Source organism: Glycine max, chromosome 12, assembly GCF_000004515.6.
Source record: "Glycine max cultivar Williams 82 chromosome 12, Glycine_max_v4.0, whole genome shotgun sequence".
NCBI lineage: Eukaryota > Viridiplantae > Streptophyta > Magnoliopsida > Fabales > Fabaceae > Glycine > Glycine max.
The window spans coordinates 2527474-2543731 of record NC_038248.2 but is presented as its reverse complement, the minus strand read 5'-3'; the positions used below and the strand labels follow the sequence as shown (position 1 = coordinate 2543731).

The 16258-nt window shown below is 32.4% G+C and overlaps 2 protein-coding genes across 2 annotated transcripts; one reads left to right on the top strand and one right to left on the bottom strand.

Moving 5' to 3' along the window:
- Positions 1-2811: 2811 nt before the first annotated feature.
- On the top strand, positions 2812-3682 carry LOC100803474 (auxin-responsive protein SAUR21). The gene has a single exon (XM_003540852.5). The coding sequence runs from the start codon at positions 2904-2906 to the stop codon at positions 3267-3269; it is 366 nt and encodes a 121-aa protein (XP_003540900.2). The 5' UTR covers positions 2812-2903; the 3' UTR covers positions 3270-3682.
- Positions 3683-5203: 1521 nt separating this feature from the next.
- Positions 5204-15992, bottom strand: LOC100814164 (pentatricopeptide repeat-containing protein MRL1, chloroplastic). The gene is made up of 19 exons (XM_006592013.4): positions 15590-15992; positions 14470-15211; positions 14071-14335; positions 13759-13822; positions 13532-13676; positions 13338-13453; positions 13111-13239; positions 12826-12999; positions 12573-12737; positions 12259-12399; positions 11551-11650; positions 10397-10505; positions 10217-10308; positions 9045-9135; positions 8472-8703; positions 8282-8374; positions 7540-7588; positions 6663-6756; positions 5204-5908 (listed from the first exon to the last, which is right to left on the bottom strand). The coding sequence occupies exons 1-19, from the start codon at positions 15908-15910 to the stop codon at positions 5647-5649; spliced, it is 3384 nt and encodes a 1127-aa protein (XP_006592076.1). The 5' UTR covers positions 15911-15992; the 3' UTR covers positions 5204-5646.
- Positions 15993-16258: the final 266 nt, after the last annotated feature.

Sequence of the window (16258 nt, the reverse complement as noted above, 5' to 3'; positions counted from 1 at the left end):
AAATGCTTTAGCGGTTTGAAAAGTATTTGTTATTTCATCAAATTTTCATTCTTGTTAATTTCCATACTATAAGTTTTCGGGTAGAAATTTTATTTGAAATATTAATTTTAATGGAGTTAATAATTACAAACTTTTAACTATGTCCTATAGTTAACTTTTAACTGTGTTTTAATTAATATTCCTACATCTTGCTTTCAAGACAACTTATATGTTCATGAATGTTCAGTATTAATCTATTAAATTAAGTGTAAATGTATGAAATTATATATTTTCATATTATATATGCTCGTTAATTAAATTTAATTGTAATTTATAATTTTTTGTTAATTTAGAAAACATTTATAATTTAAAATATTTTAATTAATTTAACCATACAACGTAATAGGATTGTACTAATCGAATACGTATGGTTATCAGGTTATAACATTGCCGTGTTATATTTATACGTAAATTTAAGGCTGAAAACATATCTAGAGAGTGGGACCGTAGAAATCAGTGTAATGACTAGTGAACAATAAAAACTAACTAATAAAACATCTCACCTGAAAAAAAGGAAAATAATCTAAACTGTTAATGCTTTTGTTGTTTGTAAAGTGTTAGCATTTCATCAGATTCTTAAACTTCCATCTTTGCTAAATGCTAACTACCCAATCCGAATCTTGTCGGTTCATTGATCAAGTCTAACATGCCTAAGCATAGTTTTTTTTTATCAGCTAAAAAATGCATTCATTAGAAATACAAATAGAGTAGAAACTCTTTAAATTAATTTTCGGTAAATTAATAAACTCTCTAAAATAATAAATTTTTTTGGTCTCAACTTGAGTCAATGTAAAAAAATTGAAAAATTCGATAAGATAATAAGATAATAATTTTTTGTAAAATAAACTTAAATAATTTAGTCTTTTATTTAAAGAGTATGAATAATTGTATGTATATTTGTCTTTTTATTTAAAGATAAATCTAAATAAGATTAAAACCGAACATTAAAAAAAAAAAGCAGTATGACTTGGGAATCCTAATAGCCCCACCCCGACAGATAATGTCCATGAATGTTCAGTATTAATCTATTAAATTAAGTGTCAGTCTATGAAAGACACAAGAAACAAAAGACTAGTTTTTGGTAGGCAAAAACGTTGGAGTGTTCAATAATATATGATGAATATGAAGTTAGAAACTTATTTGGATCTTCTTGGCGTGCCTGGCTGCCTTGCTGAACTGAAAAACCAAATTGGAGCTCATTGTTCAATTAATATTAATCAGAGGCAAGTGGCAACGTTGCCACAATTCTCAGCCTCTTGGATGTGTTTGGAAATCATTTGCATTCCTACATAAAAATAGGAAACAATTTATCTCTTTTCCCTTGAATGGACATTTGTAGATTTGCAACTGCAATAAACACATACCTCGTGGTTCCTCCATTTATGAATTACTGATTCTATTGTTCTAATATGTGGGGAATCTAGGACCCAGAGCCAATGGAGGCAAGGGCAATGTATTTAAAATAATTTAATAAAAAGTTATCATATATATGAAGATAAACACAGATATTAAAATCATAAATTTTAAGCAAGAATTATCACCGTTTAATCAAGATGTGTTTATGCAAGAAGAAAATGAATTGTAATGATAAGTTGTGAATCAAACTACTTAGTTGCACAATGTAAAATAAAATCAAAATATCATAAAATAAAATGAGAGTCGTAGAGGGAAAAAATGTGCAAGAAAAAGTAGAATGTATGAGATAATCAACAAAAAAAATTATTGACTTTAACGGAGAAAAAATAAAAATAAACTTTCAAATCAATATGTAAATAAAATAATAATAAACATATAAAAAAGTGAGAAAAAATAATGAGTTCAAACACATAAAAATAAAAAATTTGAATATTAAAATAAAGGAGATACATTTATTTATCTTCACATAAAAATAAGTGAGAGGTACAAACATATAAAATTAAGGGATGTAAAATATATAATTTTTACACAAATAGAGATGACTTTATTAAAATGAGAAAATGCATTTATTCATCCTCAAATATAGACCCATCATTAGTTGTAATTGTAGATTTTATAACAAGAAGTAACGAAAGACAAACACTTTTGAATATAAAACATTTTAATATTTACATTCCTCTAATCTCTTTATCCTCTAGGTATTAATTAGAAGTTAGTGTTTATTAATTTTTATCCTTATATATAAATCATTGAAGTGACTCCATCTACTCTATAATACTTTATTTGATAGACGTGAAATAGAGTGAAGATGAGAGAAATCGAAAACGAAAAAAAATGTTTATATGTTTGATTGTAAGGAAATGAGGAAGAAAATAAAATTAAAGAAAAAGGATTTACATCTTATTTTTATTATATTTCTCACTTATTTTCATTCACATGCTTATATTGTCTTTAATTTTCTATATTTCTCCTAAACCAAACATATGTATTTCTACTTTAACTTTCATCTATTTTTATTTATCTTTGTTATTTTATTTTCATTCATCTTTATTTCTTGTATGTTTCTTTCCTTCATAATAAATGGAGTCTGAGTGCCATCTAACGCGGAGTGGTAAGTGTGAAAATATTAAAAACCATTAATATTTTCAATAATTAAAAATAAGAAATTGACACTTGAAAAGAAAAAAAAAATGAAAGAAAACAAGAGTCATCCGTAACGTAACGAATCTTCCTAGAGTCAGGTAACGACATAGATGGACAGTTATCATTTTCAGCGTACGGCACTCTGTTTTGCACACTCTAGCCAGCGCTGCCTCTTTATAGTGTGATTTAGCAATGGACTTCTCCAATGGAACTTAGCTGGCTCCTTTGAAGTGGAATTCAACAAAGCCATGTGATCCTAAATTCATATTATGAAGTGGGACCAACAAATTAAATAAAATCTAGAGATGGGTATTCGTTTTCATAACCAAATCCAATTCAATCACCACCATTCCACTACTACACAAAAGCAAACTCCATTGAACTTTTGTTCTATGATGGGTATTCGTTTGCCGTTTATGGTTCATGCAGCAAAACAGACATCATCGTCATTCAAGTCCAATGTTCCAAAGGGGCACGTGGCAGTTTACGTTGGAGAGTTGCAAAAAAAGAGGTTTGTGGTTCCAATATCGTATTTGAACCACCCTTTGTTTCTTGATTTGCTAAACCGCGCCGAAGAAGAGTTTGGCTTCAATCATCCCATGGGGGGACTCACAATTCCTTGCAAAGAAGATGCCTTCATCAATCTAACCTCTCAACTGCGAGCCTTGTGAAACGTATCTATTTGACCACTTCCACTTACTAGTATTGACTTTTTTCCACCCCTATACCTCTTTGGGTTTTTCCTTCTGACTCAGTCAGTCATTTTGACAAACACGAAATGTTCTATATCTCTTAATTTGTATAATACTACTACTATGTTCAAAATGTATTAACTGTCTGGAGAATCAAAATTGATCGCCATGGCAATTGTAACTTCTACTCTCTTGTCTCTCTCCCTGTAAACTCGACAATTTGTTTATTGTTTCAAAACTTGTTCAAAAATTCCGTCTCCAGAGTTCAATTGCAGGCGGCATCTTGTAGAGTTGTAGTTACTAGTTAGATAAGGAATAAACGAGTTGAAATATTCAGGTTAGTAAATATTTGCATAAATGCTGTCAAAACAAAAATGTTTGCATAAATTTGTTTTTTCCATAAATAGATGAGTGTAAATTCGATCTATAAATAATTCAAGTTTATACTTCATAAGTTCTTTCTTCAAAAAAAAAGTATTGACATAAAAGTTCGTAAATAATTTCAAATTGGATTTTTTTCATCTGACAAAAAACCAAAGGTATTACAGTATAAAAAAAATGAAGAAAGCATGGTAAACGATAGAGAGAAAGAAGAATTAGAAAGAAATAAAGAGTCGGGAGGAAAGTTGGAGAGGATCCACGCCCACATAACTTCTCAGGTAAATAATTTAACTATAAATTGTTATGGAGAGTAAATTTATTGATTTTAAATAATTATATTAAGAATCATACCAATAATCATCTTTTGATTGGTTGACAAAACAGTGTGTAAAAAATAAATTCTCTATATAATGAGAAAGTATTAATTTTATATAAAAAGAGATATTGTAATTTTATCACAAAAATCATTACATCAATTTTTATTTAAATATTGTTTATCTTTTAATTGACATGCATTCTTAGTCTAAAAGTTGATATATTATTAACTAATTGAAATTCATCCTTAGTACTTTTAAGGTAAATATTATTAAAAAAAATAAAAAATATATTATACATGATTATTTATAGTTGGATGACAATGTAAACCTTCAAATTGTAAATGCATATATTATTTATTCATACTTCTTTTTTTTCTTTCTTTTCTTACTACATAAAAACATCTCTTGATTACTTTATTAGTAAAGATATTGTTTATTGTATGTTTACAAAACATAATAAAAAATCCCATTAATAAAATTAAATAGAACTTTAGAATATATATGATAAATAATAAAAAAACCAATAAAGTTAATAAACTTAAAAGAAGTTAAATATAAATTTTTTCTTACATGTTTATTCATAAATTAAATTCAAACATTAAATTTGACTATTTATTTGTGAGTTCAGAGTATCTCGGTTGAAAATTCGAGAATATAGAGGTACTAAAACTCATTAAAGGAGTTATCTTTTCTCAAATGGATTTGGACAGTAAACCTCTTACTTAAATGAGTTAAATTTTAACACTAAATATATTTTGTTGCAAATCGAATTTAATTTAACTTTATATGCTACACTTGCCTCAACTTATATTCTTGTAATTAACTACTTTATTTTATTATCCGCACAAATATTATGCTCCAAACAGCTAGATTCGTCTCTAACCTGTATCGGCTGCTGCAGGTGAAAGACTTTCAATATTTGAAAAGATGGAAATCAAAATAGTAAACCAGTAACAACATACCAACAACTCAACAAGGGGTTAACTTGAGCTGTTATGGACTTGCGTACTTTAAACAAACAAGTGATCAAAGATTTGAGTTCTAACTCTTGTGTATAAAAAGAACCAAGTTAAGAGGGGACAAACAACCTCTAACCCTTCGTTTGGTTGAGCTCAAATTAGTAAGAAGAGAGAGAATTTTTTTTCAAAAATTAATGGGAGTCTCACATCTCTACCACACTACAAACATGATGATAGAACATAATGAAAGAACTTATAAATATCAAAATCGTCTGAATTTTTTTCCATTTGCCTATTTTTTAGTTTACATATGGAGAGTTCTAGACAAAAAATACATACAACAATAGCACATACATGAAATATCTGCATCTCTATCATCATGCATATATATAATCCGCGTTGCAAAGGCCATGACATAGCTGCAGGTAATCACAAAAGAACGAGTTCTGTGCCATATGTATTCTATCGCGGGTATGACCTTGTTCACCAAAATGAACTTGATGAGATGTCCTACACTTTCCCATCTTCTAGCATTCAATGGCCTCAGCACTCAAGAAGGCATTATCTGCTTTCTTGGGTCTAAATCACTCTTCTATTTATACCATTATGATGAAGGAGCTTTCAACTTATATATTGAAAAAACATTAGTGAAGAGGGGGCAGGAAAGATAGTATTAGGCAAAAATCAATACATGTACACTTAATCCAAAGACAGATTGCCAATTCGGATGTTTCGTTGCTGATTACTAATATTTTTGCCCAGTCGTGATAGGGACGAGTTCCAATCACCTGGTTTTCCACTGAATGTTGGAGATCCCATATTAACACTGAACGGAGATGCAAGTTTCGGCTGAAACCATTTTTTCAGAGCCAAACCACCAATTCTAAGCTTTCCATTCGATTCACTACCTTGGTGAGGAATCTGAAGCCTCCTCAATAACGCTCCAACTGCTTGGCCAGCTCTGAAGCCAAAATATTGCATATTTGTCATACAAATTTCTTAAACAATATTTTCTGAACAGATTGTACAAGAGAGAATTTCATACTAAAAAAATTGAATAACTTCACACAATAACACCTTCCAATTTTTCAGTCACATGTAAATCAGACATTTATGACAAACAATATCCACAAAATATCATGCAAACAGCAAAAATACTCAGATGAACTTGCAAGTAACTACATATTACCAGGGGTAGTCAATCACCTGCTTAAAACTATTAAGAAAAATTTAAGAAACTTGAAATTTGACTTGCGAGTGCCGTTTGACCACCGACCGACCACTTAAGATATTCTATTTTACATATACATCTTGTTACTAACATGTAGATGTGTCAAATATAGAATGACTCACTAAAATCACTATCAGTAAAAAATACAAATGGCAGCCAAAAAAATATGCCAATGTACAAATGTAATGGATCATTAATGAAAATATAACACATGTAATAACTAATACACATGATGTGTTTTCATTGGAAAATAGCACCAAAATACCAACAGAACAACGTCCATTAAGATTTCCCTATTTGATTTAGCAACCAAAATTATATATAGGCTTCGTGCATTTAAACATAATGTGTGTTCCTCGGACTTAACAAATTTGGATAGTGGTTCATAATGTACGTTTGAACAATGGATTGTTGCAGATATGTGGGGCAACTATATGGTTAAAAACATGTTGACAAAGGATGCATTTGTGATTGACTGTCTCACCTTCCTCCAAGGTTAATAATCTTCTTCCCCTTGGGAGACACAACTTCTGTTTCCTCTACAGGCAATAAAATGATTATATTGGGTAATCTTGCACCTGCAAAGAAGATTTTCATGGGGATCCCCGACCAAAGAAGTCAGTAGACTATATATAATGTAATATTTTCTACCATTGTCATCTGTTGGTTTAGTAAGCTCATAGTAAATACACCTATGGTAATTATTAATAAAGTTTACTTAAACAAATATGGTTAAAAAGGAAAAAATAGAATCCTGAAATAGTATATTAAAATAAAAACTGCATGTTGTAGACTTAAGCCATCACCAATTGAAAATTTCAAAATGGACCACCAAGAGATTGATCTGGCAAAATGTCATCATAACAAGGTTTTGTTCACAATATTTGTTGCATAAGTACCAGAAAACAAGTCCTTATATTGTCGGCAAAATCATAAAATAGAAGGAAAGATAGAGCCGTACTAAGAAAGTGATGCAGACTGACTAGCTTATGTTTGATAATCATGTTGTGTTGAAGCAGATAACGATACTCAAGTAAATAAAATAAAGCACATTTTTTATAATCATCTGTCGCCAGCTTTTCCTTTCCATACTATCATAGCAAAGGAATCAGAAAAAAAAAATATCAACTTACGCTGTAGATTGAATTCATTTCCTTATCAATATATCAGAATCACAAGTCAATCTCGATAGAGTATGTTTCATGTAAATAAACTCAAATTAGCAAATTAACTCATTTTTAAAGTTTCAATTGATCTCACACGAGAATTATAAATAAAGATAAGATTAGAAAATCTTTCTTTGAATGAAAAGTTCAACAAAAAAATTGTAGCACAATATAATTAAATGATGATGGTATTACCTGCTGCTAGTCGATACTTGAGACCTTTCAAAACTGTTATGATGTATACCTGTTAAGATTTTCATGGATTTAGGGATATGGATTTAACAATTACAGTAGCACAAATGTCTATCTACTGCATATGTTTGCATGTCAATATTGCAAATGTTTCAGATGTATACAAAGTATGAAAGATACATGAGCAGTTAAGACTTAAGAAGAAGGGAAACAAGAGGCTATTGTATCCATCATTCAAATTTTGGAGCAAATTTGCACATTAGTATCATAGTAGATCACATATATGCACCAAATATTAAATGTGGTTATAAAATAAAACCTAAGAGTACTGCACACAGACAGAAAAAAAAGGTAAAAAATCTCTCAAAAACAAGAGTAAAAACTAAAAAATACTTTGATGTAGGTAAAAATATTTCCATTTATTTATCTTATGTGCTAATTATATGTACAATGACTCTAAAGCACTTTTTTCTGCAACAATGTGAATGAATTTTAAGCTTGTAAGTTAATCTTGGAATATAGTAAGCATATGAAGGCTTTTATGACTATGGGGCGGGCTTGGCTTGGGTATGTTACTTATACCCGACCTGGTTCCTATAAATGGAAATATAGTGATTGTAATCCCCAAATACAATTGAGTTCATGAATCCGCCACATATGTTCTCTCTTCCTCTAGCCTTTCACAGTTAAAAAGGAAACCATTTATGCAACATAAATAATCATTGTAGGAGTTAGACAAGCTCACCTCAGCAGTAGAAGCATGCAATTCTTTAGCATCAATAACAATAGGACTCACTTTAAATGATACAGATGGAACAACTCCATGTGAAGCAGATTCCTACACAATTATTACAGCACCATATGATGGTCCCAGTTCCCTTAAAAACAATAAGACACAATATACTGAATAGAATTAGTTTCAGCTCCATACTGACCTCAAGTATTGAAAAAGCACGAGGATCATATTCACCAAATCCATCCATTAATGAACAGAGGTTTGAGCTTCTTGAAGTTTCTGCACGTACTCCTAGGTTCTCAACAAGTCTATTTTTCACAGATGTATCATAAGGGAGTTGCAGGCATCCCAGAATTTGTGGTAATATTTCACTTGTAGGTTTTCCACCGGCTTCAATTGTTTCACGATACACCATTAAGGCCAGTGATGTCCTTTATAGAGTAAAAGCAGCATTAGACTTCCACAAAAAAATAAATCTAGAAGAGAAGCCTGAGAAAATTAATGGTCATAAAAAACAGGGCATGGAGATTTACAGACTTCCTCATGTTATTAGTTCTTTTCTTTGAAAGAGCCAATTGGGTAAGAATGAGAAAAAAAAAGAATTATTTCAAACAAAATGTTATGGAAATGCAAATAGTTTCACTATAAAAAAGCAGCATCCTGACATGCATAAATTGAAAAAATAAAAATGTAAAAGAATGTCTATGCATAAATAAACAGTTAAATAAAGAATCATGTCTTAAAAAAGTTGCAAAAATTAAATAACATATACCATTTATTATCAACTAGTGGCCGTCCTGAATCAAAAGATAAAACAGGCTCACCAACAAAGCAAGCCTTCTCATATCTCCGCTGGCACATTCCTTTCAAAGAAATCAAAGTGCTATCAGAGTTTACAAACCATAAAACTCTCAAGGCATAATATATGAATAGATTTGGGCCACAAGATAACCAAAGTCCATGACCTTTTGCTTTAAGTTCTCATAAAATTAAGAACTAATCCCATAAATAAAATTCAAATCATATCATGAGAGTCCATCATGATTTCTGTATTATTTTTTTTATATGAAATGGCCTTATAGGAATATTTCCTATGCAATTGCACACAATTAACTAACAGGAAAAACACAGAAATTGTGAACCAATATGTAAGAACCTAAACCCATATACTGCAAAAATGACAAAGTATTGTTATTATACTTGTATAAGATACCAATACATGTATGCTATACAAGGAGTATTTTCCATTTTTTTAGAAAATTATTATTGATACATTCGGAATACACCTCTGATGCTTTGAATAGGACTAACATTTATATAGGGTCACAACTCACAACTTCATTTTAACAGGACTGATGATGCTTTTTTGTGATGCTCTAAAAAAGGTTGGGAGAAAATATGAAATTTTATGATATGTTCATTGGGGAAAGAACATATTTTGATATGGTTTTTTGCTATGATCACAAGTTTTTGTTTTCTTTTTTTAAAATTGTGATCACCATCCACTAATGTGATTGCATATTAATGAGAAAGGATATGTCTCTTTACAAACATAGTGATTTTATGTAAAATATATTTTTTTTTAAAATTCATATTGACAAATCTAATTCTAATCATATCATATCTTGAATTTTTAAGAATTTTTCATATCCTGTATATGTGTCGTATTGTGCCCATGTTGTATCAAGTATTTGGGCTTTAAAGGTAATAAACAAAAAAGAAAAATGCAAGAAAATCTATAACAACAATTTTCAATGTATTTGCAAACATCACATAATGAGCCAACAATTTTTTAATAATATACCTCCTAATGAGGAATTTAAAGGTATAAATAGAAGTGATGCAAGAAACTAGTGATTTTCAAAACAATATCAAAGAAAAGACTTGATTAAACCGAGCAATATAGGGCCAGAATAGAATCTAACAAAATCCAATGAGACTCACCAATTATGCATCGACACATGATGAGATTAGGGGCTACACCATCTTTTTTAGCTAGAGAAAGGATCATCTGAGCTGCCTCCATATCATCCTTTCTATCAATGCAGGCAAAATAGGAAATTGGTTGAGAAAGAATCTAAACTAAACTTTAATTTGATGACAAAATCCTCTTAGACCACTTACTTCTCACTTGCCACTATAAGTATTGAGAATGTGATACTGTTTGGGCTCAATCCTAATCCTTTCATTTCAAATAAAACCTCCAAAGCCTTCTGAAATTGATCTCCATCACCTATACAGAACTCTTGCAATGATTAAACTCCATTTTCCCACTAATCAGCTAAAGTTAAACAATGTGACTGCACAGATCGGGAAAACAACTGCAGCAGCTATAAAATTGAAAACAAAGTTGGAAGTAACCATAATTCAAGCAAAACCAATGTAGAGAGGGTTGTCACCCATGTGTTTTACAAGAAATGCTTTAGGAAAAGAAACGTTAAACAAAGTCAAATCATTTTGGAATTTATCTTAATTTACACTGTCCTTATCTTAACTTAATAGTTATGTCATATTCTGGCACTTTGGTTATAGTTTCAGTTAGCAAGTTATTGAGTTCAGTTATAAGTTTGTTAAGAGTTGCTTTCTGTATTTTAAAGTTTAGTTACCTGTATAAAAAGTGCTCAGTAGCTGTAATGGTGTCGAGCCAGATTAGCAGTTTCACAATAAAACTCTGTTTTTCTCGCTCTTTCTTTCCGCCTCTCCATTATTATACTCTCTTTATTCCTTTCATTTTTTTTAATTCTGGTTGCCATGTGACAAGTTATTAGAGTTGTTGCGTTGGTTAAGAACTTAAGATTATATTCCTAGGGGCATTTTAGTACTTAGCAATCAGAGTTTTAAATTCAGGTATTTTATTTGTGTCTGTGTATATAGTGGCTCATTTCCTTGGCTTCACTTGTTGGCAATGGTCCCTGAACTTTGACTTGTCCCAAGTCGAGCAATAACTTACCAGTTATTAACCAAGAATGAACAAAGAGTAGATTTTCAAGGAAATGTTAGCTTTAGCTGTCTAGTCATGTGATAAGTCTGCTTTGGTCTTTCTTATCTCTCTATCTTCAGATATGTTTACTAAGCCTATTAACTTAAACTACCCTGAATTCACAGACCTTTAAATTTGCAGTTATTTTTTTAAAAGGAACTACTTTTCCAAGCTATTGAACAGCTTCCTCATCAAACATTTAGTGCTGAAGCTGTGAAGCATAAAGAATTCACAGCTTCAAGAACCTGAATGAATGTAATAATCAACAAAAGAAAGAAAGAAAAAAAGTCAAACTTACAAAGTGCAGTGAGCAAAGCATTAACTGTTGAAACTGTTATCGTCAATTTAAGAGATTTAAGATATTCATATAACTCCAATGCTTTCTGCCAATTTCTTGCCTGGAATAAGCATTTGCCAATAGTTAGTAGCATGGTGAATTCAATGCAGGGGGGAAAAGATTTGAAAAAACATAACTTGCATGGAAAAGAAACATAAATGTACACAGCAGTTGTCTCAGGTCATACTTGTACTTATTATTTTTAGTTTCTAGATTCAGGGTCATCAACTAGAGCACAAAATCTTTGATATACTACACTGAAACTAAAATATTCTACATCCATACATATTTCTTAATTAAAACCAATAGCTAGAATGCCAGAAAAACCTACTAATAATAGGAAACCCATACTTCATTACATCCCCACTCCCCTGGTAGAAAACTTAATAACAGTCATTAAATGGAATGAATTTTCCTAAATTAATGATTTGATTAAAATAACATTTCAAATGCACTCTACTGTCCCATAAACAGACCTTCAATCCATTTCAGTTCCTTTACCTTTTATTATGCATACTCTACAAAATCCATAATCCAATTTTTTGGATTTCATGACTAAAAGGTTGCCCTGGTAAGACCAGACTCATTAATGATGTTTTCATATTCATTCATGCCAATCTTGTTTTCCTTTTCTTTTCAACTAAAATCATATTACTTGACCAGACATACATTGCTACAGGCACCCATCAATGAGCTATATGACATTATTCCAATCTGTATTCCTCCTTTATGGGCTTCTTGCAGGACATCAAAGGCAGCATCCAGCTTTTTAGCATGACCAGCAACATCTATTAGTGCACTCAGAAATATCTGCATGAGGAATCAACTTCTGTAAGCAAACAACAGTAGAGAAAGGATAAAACTTTGCATACAAGAATCAATCTTGTGTACATTATTATTATGTTTTAAAATCCACTAAAACTAAAGATTTTAATAATCCATAATTCCATATCACCAAGACATTTTTTCAAAAAAAAAAGTACCTCATCTGGGAGGATCCCTTTCTGGGTCATGTCATTGTATACAGTACGAGCATATTCCCAATCTCCAGTTTGGCTGCAAGAATTAATGGCAATGGTGTAAACTTCTGGACAACCCTTTATGTTATATTTTTGTACCATCTTGTACACTTCTTGAGCTCGTTCAACCTGAAAAAAAACAGAATATTGTTAAAAATTAAATAGATTTATAGTAAAGTACAATAAACAGAGTAGCTGGGAAAGAAAGAAACCACACCTGACCAGCTTTTGTGCATGCTTTCAACAATGCTCCTATTGTTACGTGATCTGGGTCAATGGGCTGTGTTTCAGCTGCCATTTCTGCTAACACATCAAAAGCACGATCTACTGCTCCTGATTGAGCACAGGCAGCTATAAGTGCATTGAATACAACACGGTCTGGCTTCACATTCTACTGCATTAAACATCACATCAGCATGTACAATTAAAAAAAACTGGGAGGAACTCAACTCATACCACTGTGAATATAGTTCTTTAGAAATACAAGTTGCAATAATTGTACCTTTGACCTCATAATTCCATAAGCACCAAATGCTTTAGCAACTTGCCCAGCTCTAGCACAACCACCAATAAGTGCTCCATAGGTATGAACGTTAGGTTCCACTCCAGAATTAACCATCTTGTGAAACACCTAAGCATACAGATTAACATTTTTAATGGATATGGAATTTACAAATATATGACATTTAATAATATCATGCTATGGTGAGTTGAAGAGAGATATTGTACTTCAAACATTAGATCAACTTTCCCACTCTTTGCACAAGTTAATATCAGAGTGGTATAAAGTTTGCAATCAGGTTCTAGTCGAGCATCCTTAAGAAGCTGCAAAACTTGGAAAGCCCCTGAATACACAATACAAATGTCACGAACTGAAAAGATGACAAAGAAGGAACATTTTAGAGGGTAATCAGGATATTTACCTTCTGAATCTTGGGAGCTTGCACACACCGACATAAGCATATTAAATGTACTCAGCATTGGATTTGGAATTAGTCTAATGAAATCAAAAGCTTCTTTGACAGCCTTTCGTTTCTTGCAGATGTTAAAAAACTTGGCATGATAAACCTATAACCAGAAAATAGGTATGTATGAAAAACATAAAATTGAAGAACAGAATATCAAGTAACAGCCAGAAAGACGCATGTACCTTACTCATGTCTAATAAACCCTTTGTTTCCATATCTTTAAGCAATTCTACACATTCATGTAACCTAACAAAATCAATGTACTTTGGGATAAGCTCCTCAAGCTTAAAAGTAATAGGAAAAGAAGGTCAGATGGGCATCGTGATCATGATATAGTTAACAAATAAGAAAAAGGTGAAGGGAGGGGTTTCACCTCATTGTTTCATTGAAAGCAAATTTGTTTCATGTCTAAAATTCAAACAAGTAGTATTCTCATAAATTAACAAGACTCTGTTTATCAGTGTTCATTGGAAGCAGATCAGGTAGCAAATTACCTCTCAACTTTTAGCAAATTATTATATTTGCTTAGAAGCTCTGAAGAATCCATTTTATGACCATCATGCACCCTGAATTGACCATTTGTTTGATCAACATGCACCTTGGTCGCGTGAGCATTCAGGGGAAAAACTTTGTTACCATTGTGATCCATACTTTCCCTTTCTCTTAAAGAGATGACACCTTTCCTCAAGTTTTTACTCACATGTTGTGGAGGGTAGCCTCCTTTATGACTGGAAATTTTAACTGCTCCTTTGACATGTTCTGAATCAATAAACATGGTTCACATAAAAGTTTTCTTTATATTTTGGATTGTTCATCATGATACTATGTAAAGGTTTGACCAATTATATCATCAATGAAATGATATGATAATGCATTTTCTTTCACGTAATTACCTGCACTTTGTAGAGGAATATCTGTAGATAACCCTGATCCCTTTAGTGCACCATTTCCCATCACTGAGGGCAATCCTTTTTTATTCCTAAAAGAAGCACGGGGAGATAATGACTTTAAACTACTGAGTGGTGTCATGGATCCAGTCGCAGGCTTGTTAACCTCATAAAACATGTACAGCCCTTCCCTAACTGGTTCACCGAAAAGGACATCATCGTTGACAGCACCAAGTTCAATTTTTTCTTTAGTATGTCCATCGACTGTTGTCAGTGCATTGTTTACAGAAACAGAAGATGCAGAATGTTCAGGTTCAACCATATTCAGAGGCAACTCATCATCAGAGTCAACTTTATCTTGACTTTCTTCCACTTGTATAGCCATTTCCTCAGCAAACTCTAACGGCTGTAAAGAACTTGGTGAGAAAGCCACAGATAAAAAAGCTTCATCCAATACCTTGGAACCATTATTATTATTGACACCAGAGTCAAGAACAGAAGAAGATGACTCCGAAGCCTCGGTCGCAGCGACCACTTCTTGCACCACTGAAGATTTCAAAAACGGAATGTGGATCTCGTTTTCCTCAAAGACACGGTAGTCCTCTCCATGGTGATCCTTCAACTTCCCAATCTCAGTAAGAGTGTTATCCCTTTGAAATTCCGTAAAACCAAGAATCTCCCTATCAATGACCCGGTTCCCAACATTAGTTCCTTGCGATGACAACGCAAATTTTGCATGTCCCCGTCTCTGCATTAGTGAAAAAGTTAGAAAGGCGCTAATTAAGGAAACGGAACAGATTCAATCAATTCACGAATTAGTATATTACTCTGTCTGTAAAAGAAAAAGTACATCTAATTATAGAAAGAGAATAGAAGCAGTCAATTCACGAATTACATTAAACACAGCCAGTGAGAGAACAGTACGAAATTTGACAGCGACATTTTCGAAGCAGTAACACTCTATCTATAACACTAAAAGTTAATCTAATCTAATCTAAGCTGAATTTCCTAAATACAAACCGAGTAATTAGTGAAATTCGATAATTGAACGATATTATCCAAAGTTTGCAAGTAATAACTAACGGAATAGGATGAGAAGTTAGTTAAGGAAGTTGGGTGAGGAGACCTGGTTAAGAGTCTTGTTCTTCTTCTTGTTGAGAGTGAAGTGGAGCCAGGAAACGGCAGAGAGAGTGACGACGATGAAGACGACGATAACGGAGTGGGAATGGAAGGAGGCCTTGAAGACGAAGCGAGGGGAGTGGAAGCGAAGAAGACCAAAGTTGCTGCTGCTGCGTTTGTTCCTGGAGCGAAGAGAAGGTGGAGTCGGAGGAGGAGGGCGGAGAGTGTGGGTGGAACCGAGGAAGTGTGTGCGGAGAGTGGAGAGGGAGGGAGTGGGGGAGGTTAGAGTGAGGGAGCGGTGGTGGTTGAGAGAGAGGTTAACTTCCATGGATGAACAAGAGAGAGAAAGACTCTAGATTTGCAACATTAGCAGAAAGGAGAGGAGAGGAGAGGAGCTAGTAGCTTCTTTTGAGCAACCTTGCTCATCCATTTTCCTGCTGACGTGGCGCATTTTTGTTTTTCCGTTACACACCCTCCCCCACCACCATTTCTTACCCGCTAACTTTTTACTTGCTGAAAAAAAAAAATACACTCGAAGACCTTTATATATACCTTGTGCTTGTTTGATTTAAGGCAGGAGAAAAATTAATTCTCAATATATTTTAATACTCTTTGGTTTTAAGTTGAAGAAAAGCTCTTGAATTTAAGATTGAGTACGTCTTTGGTTTGACGTTGG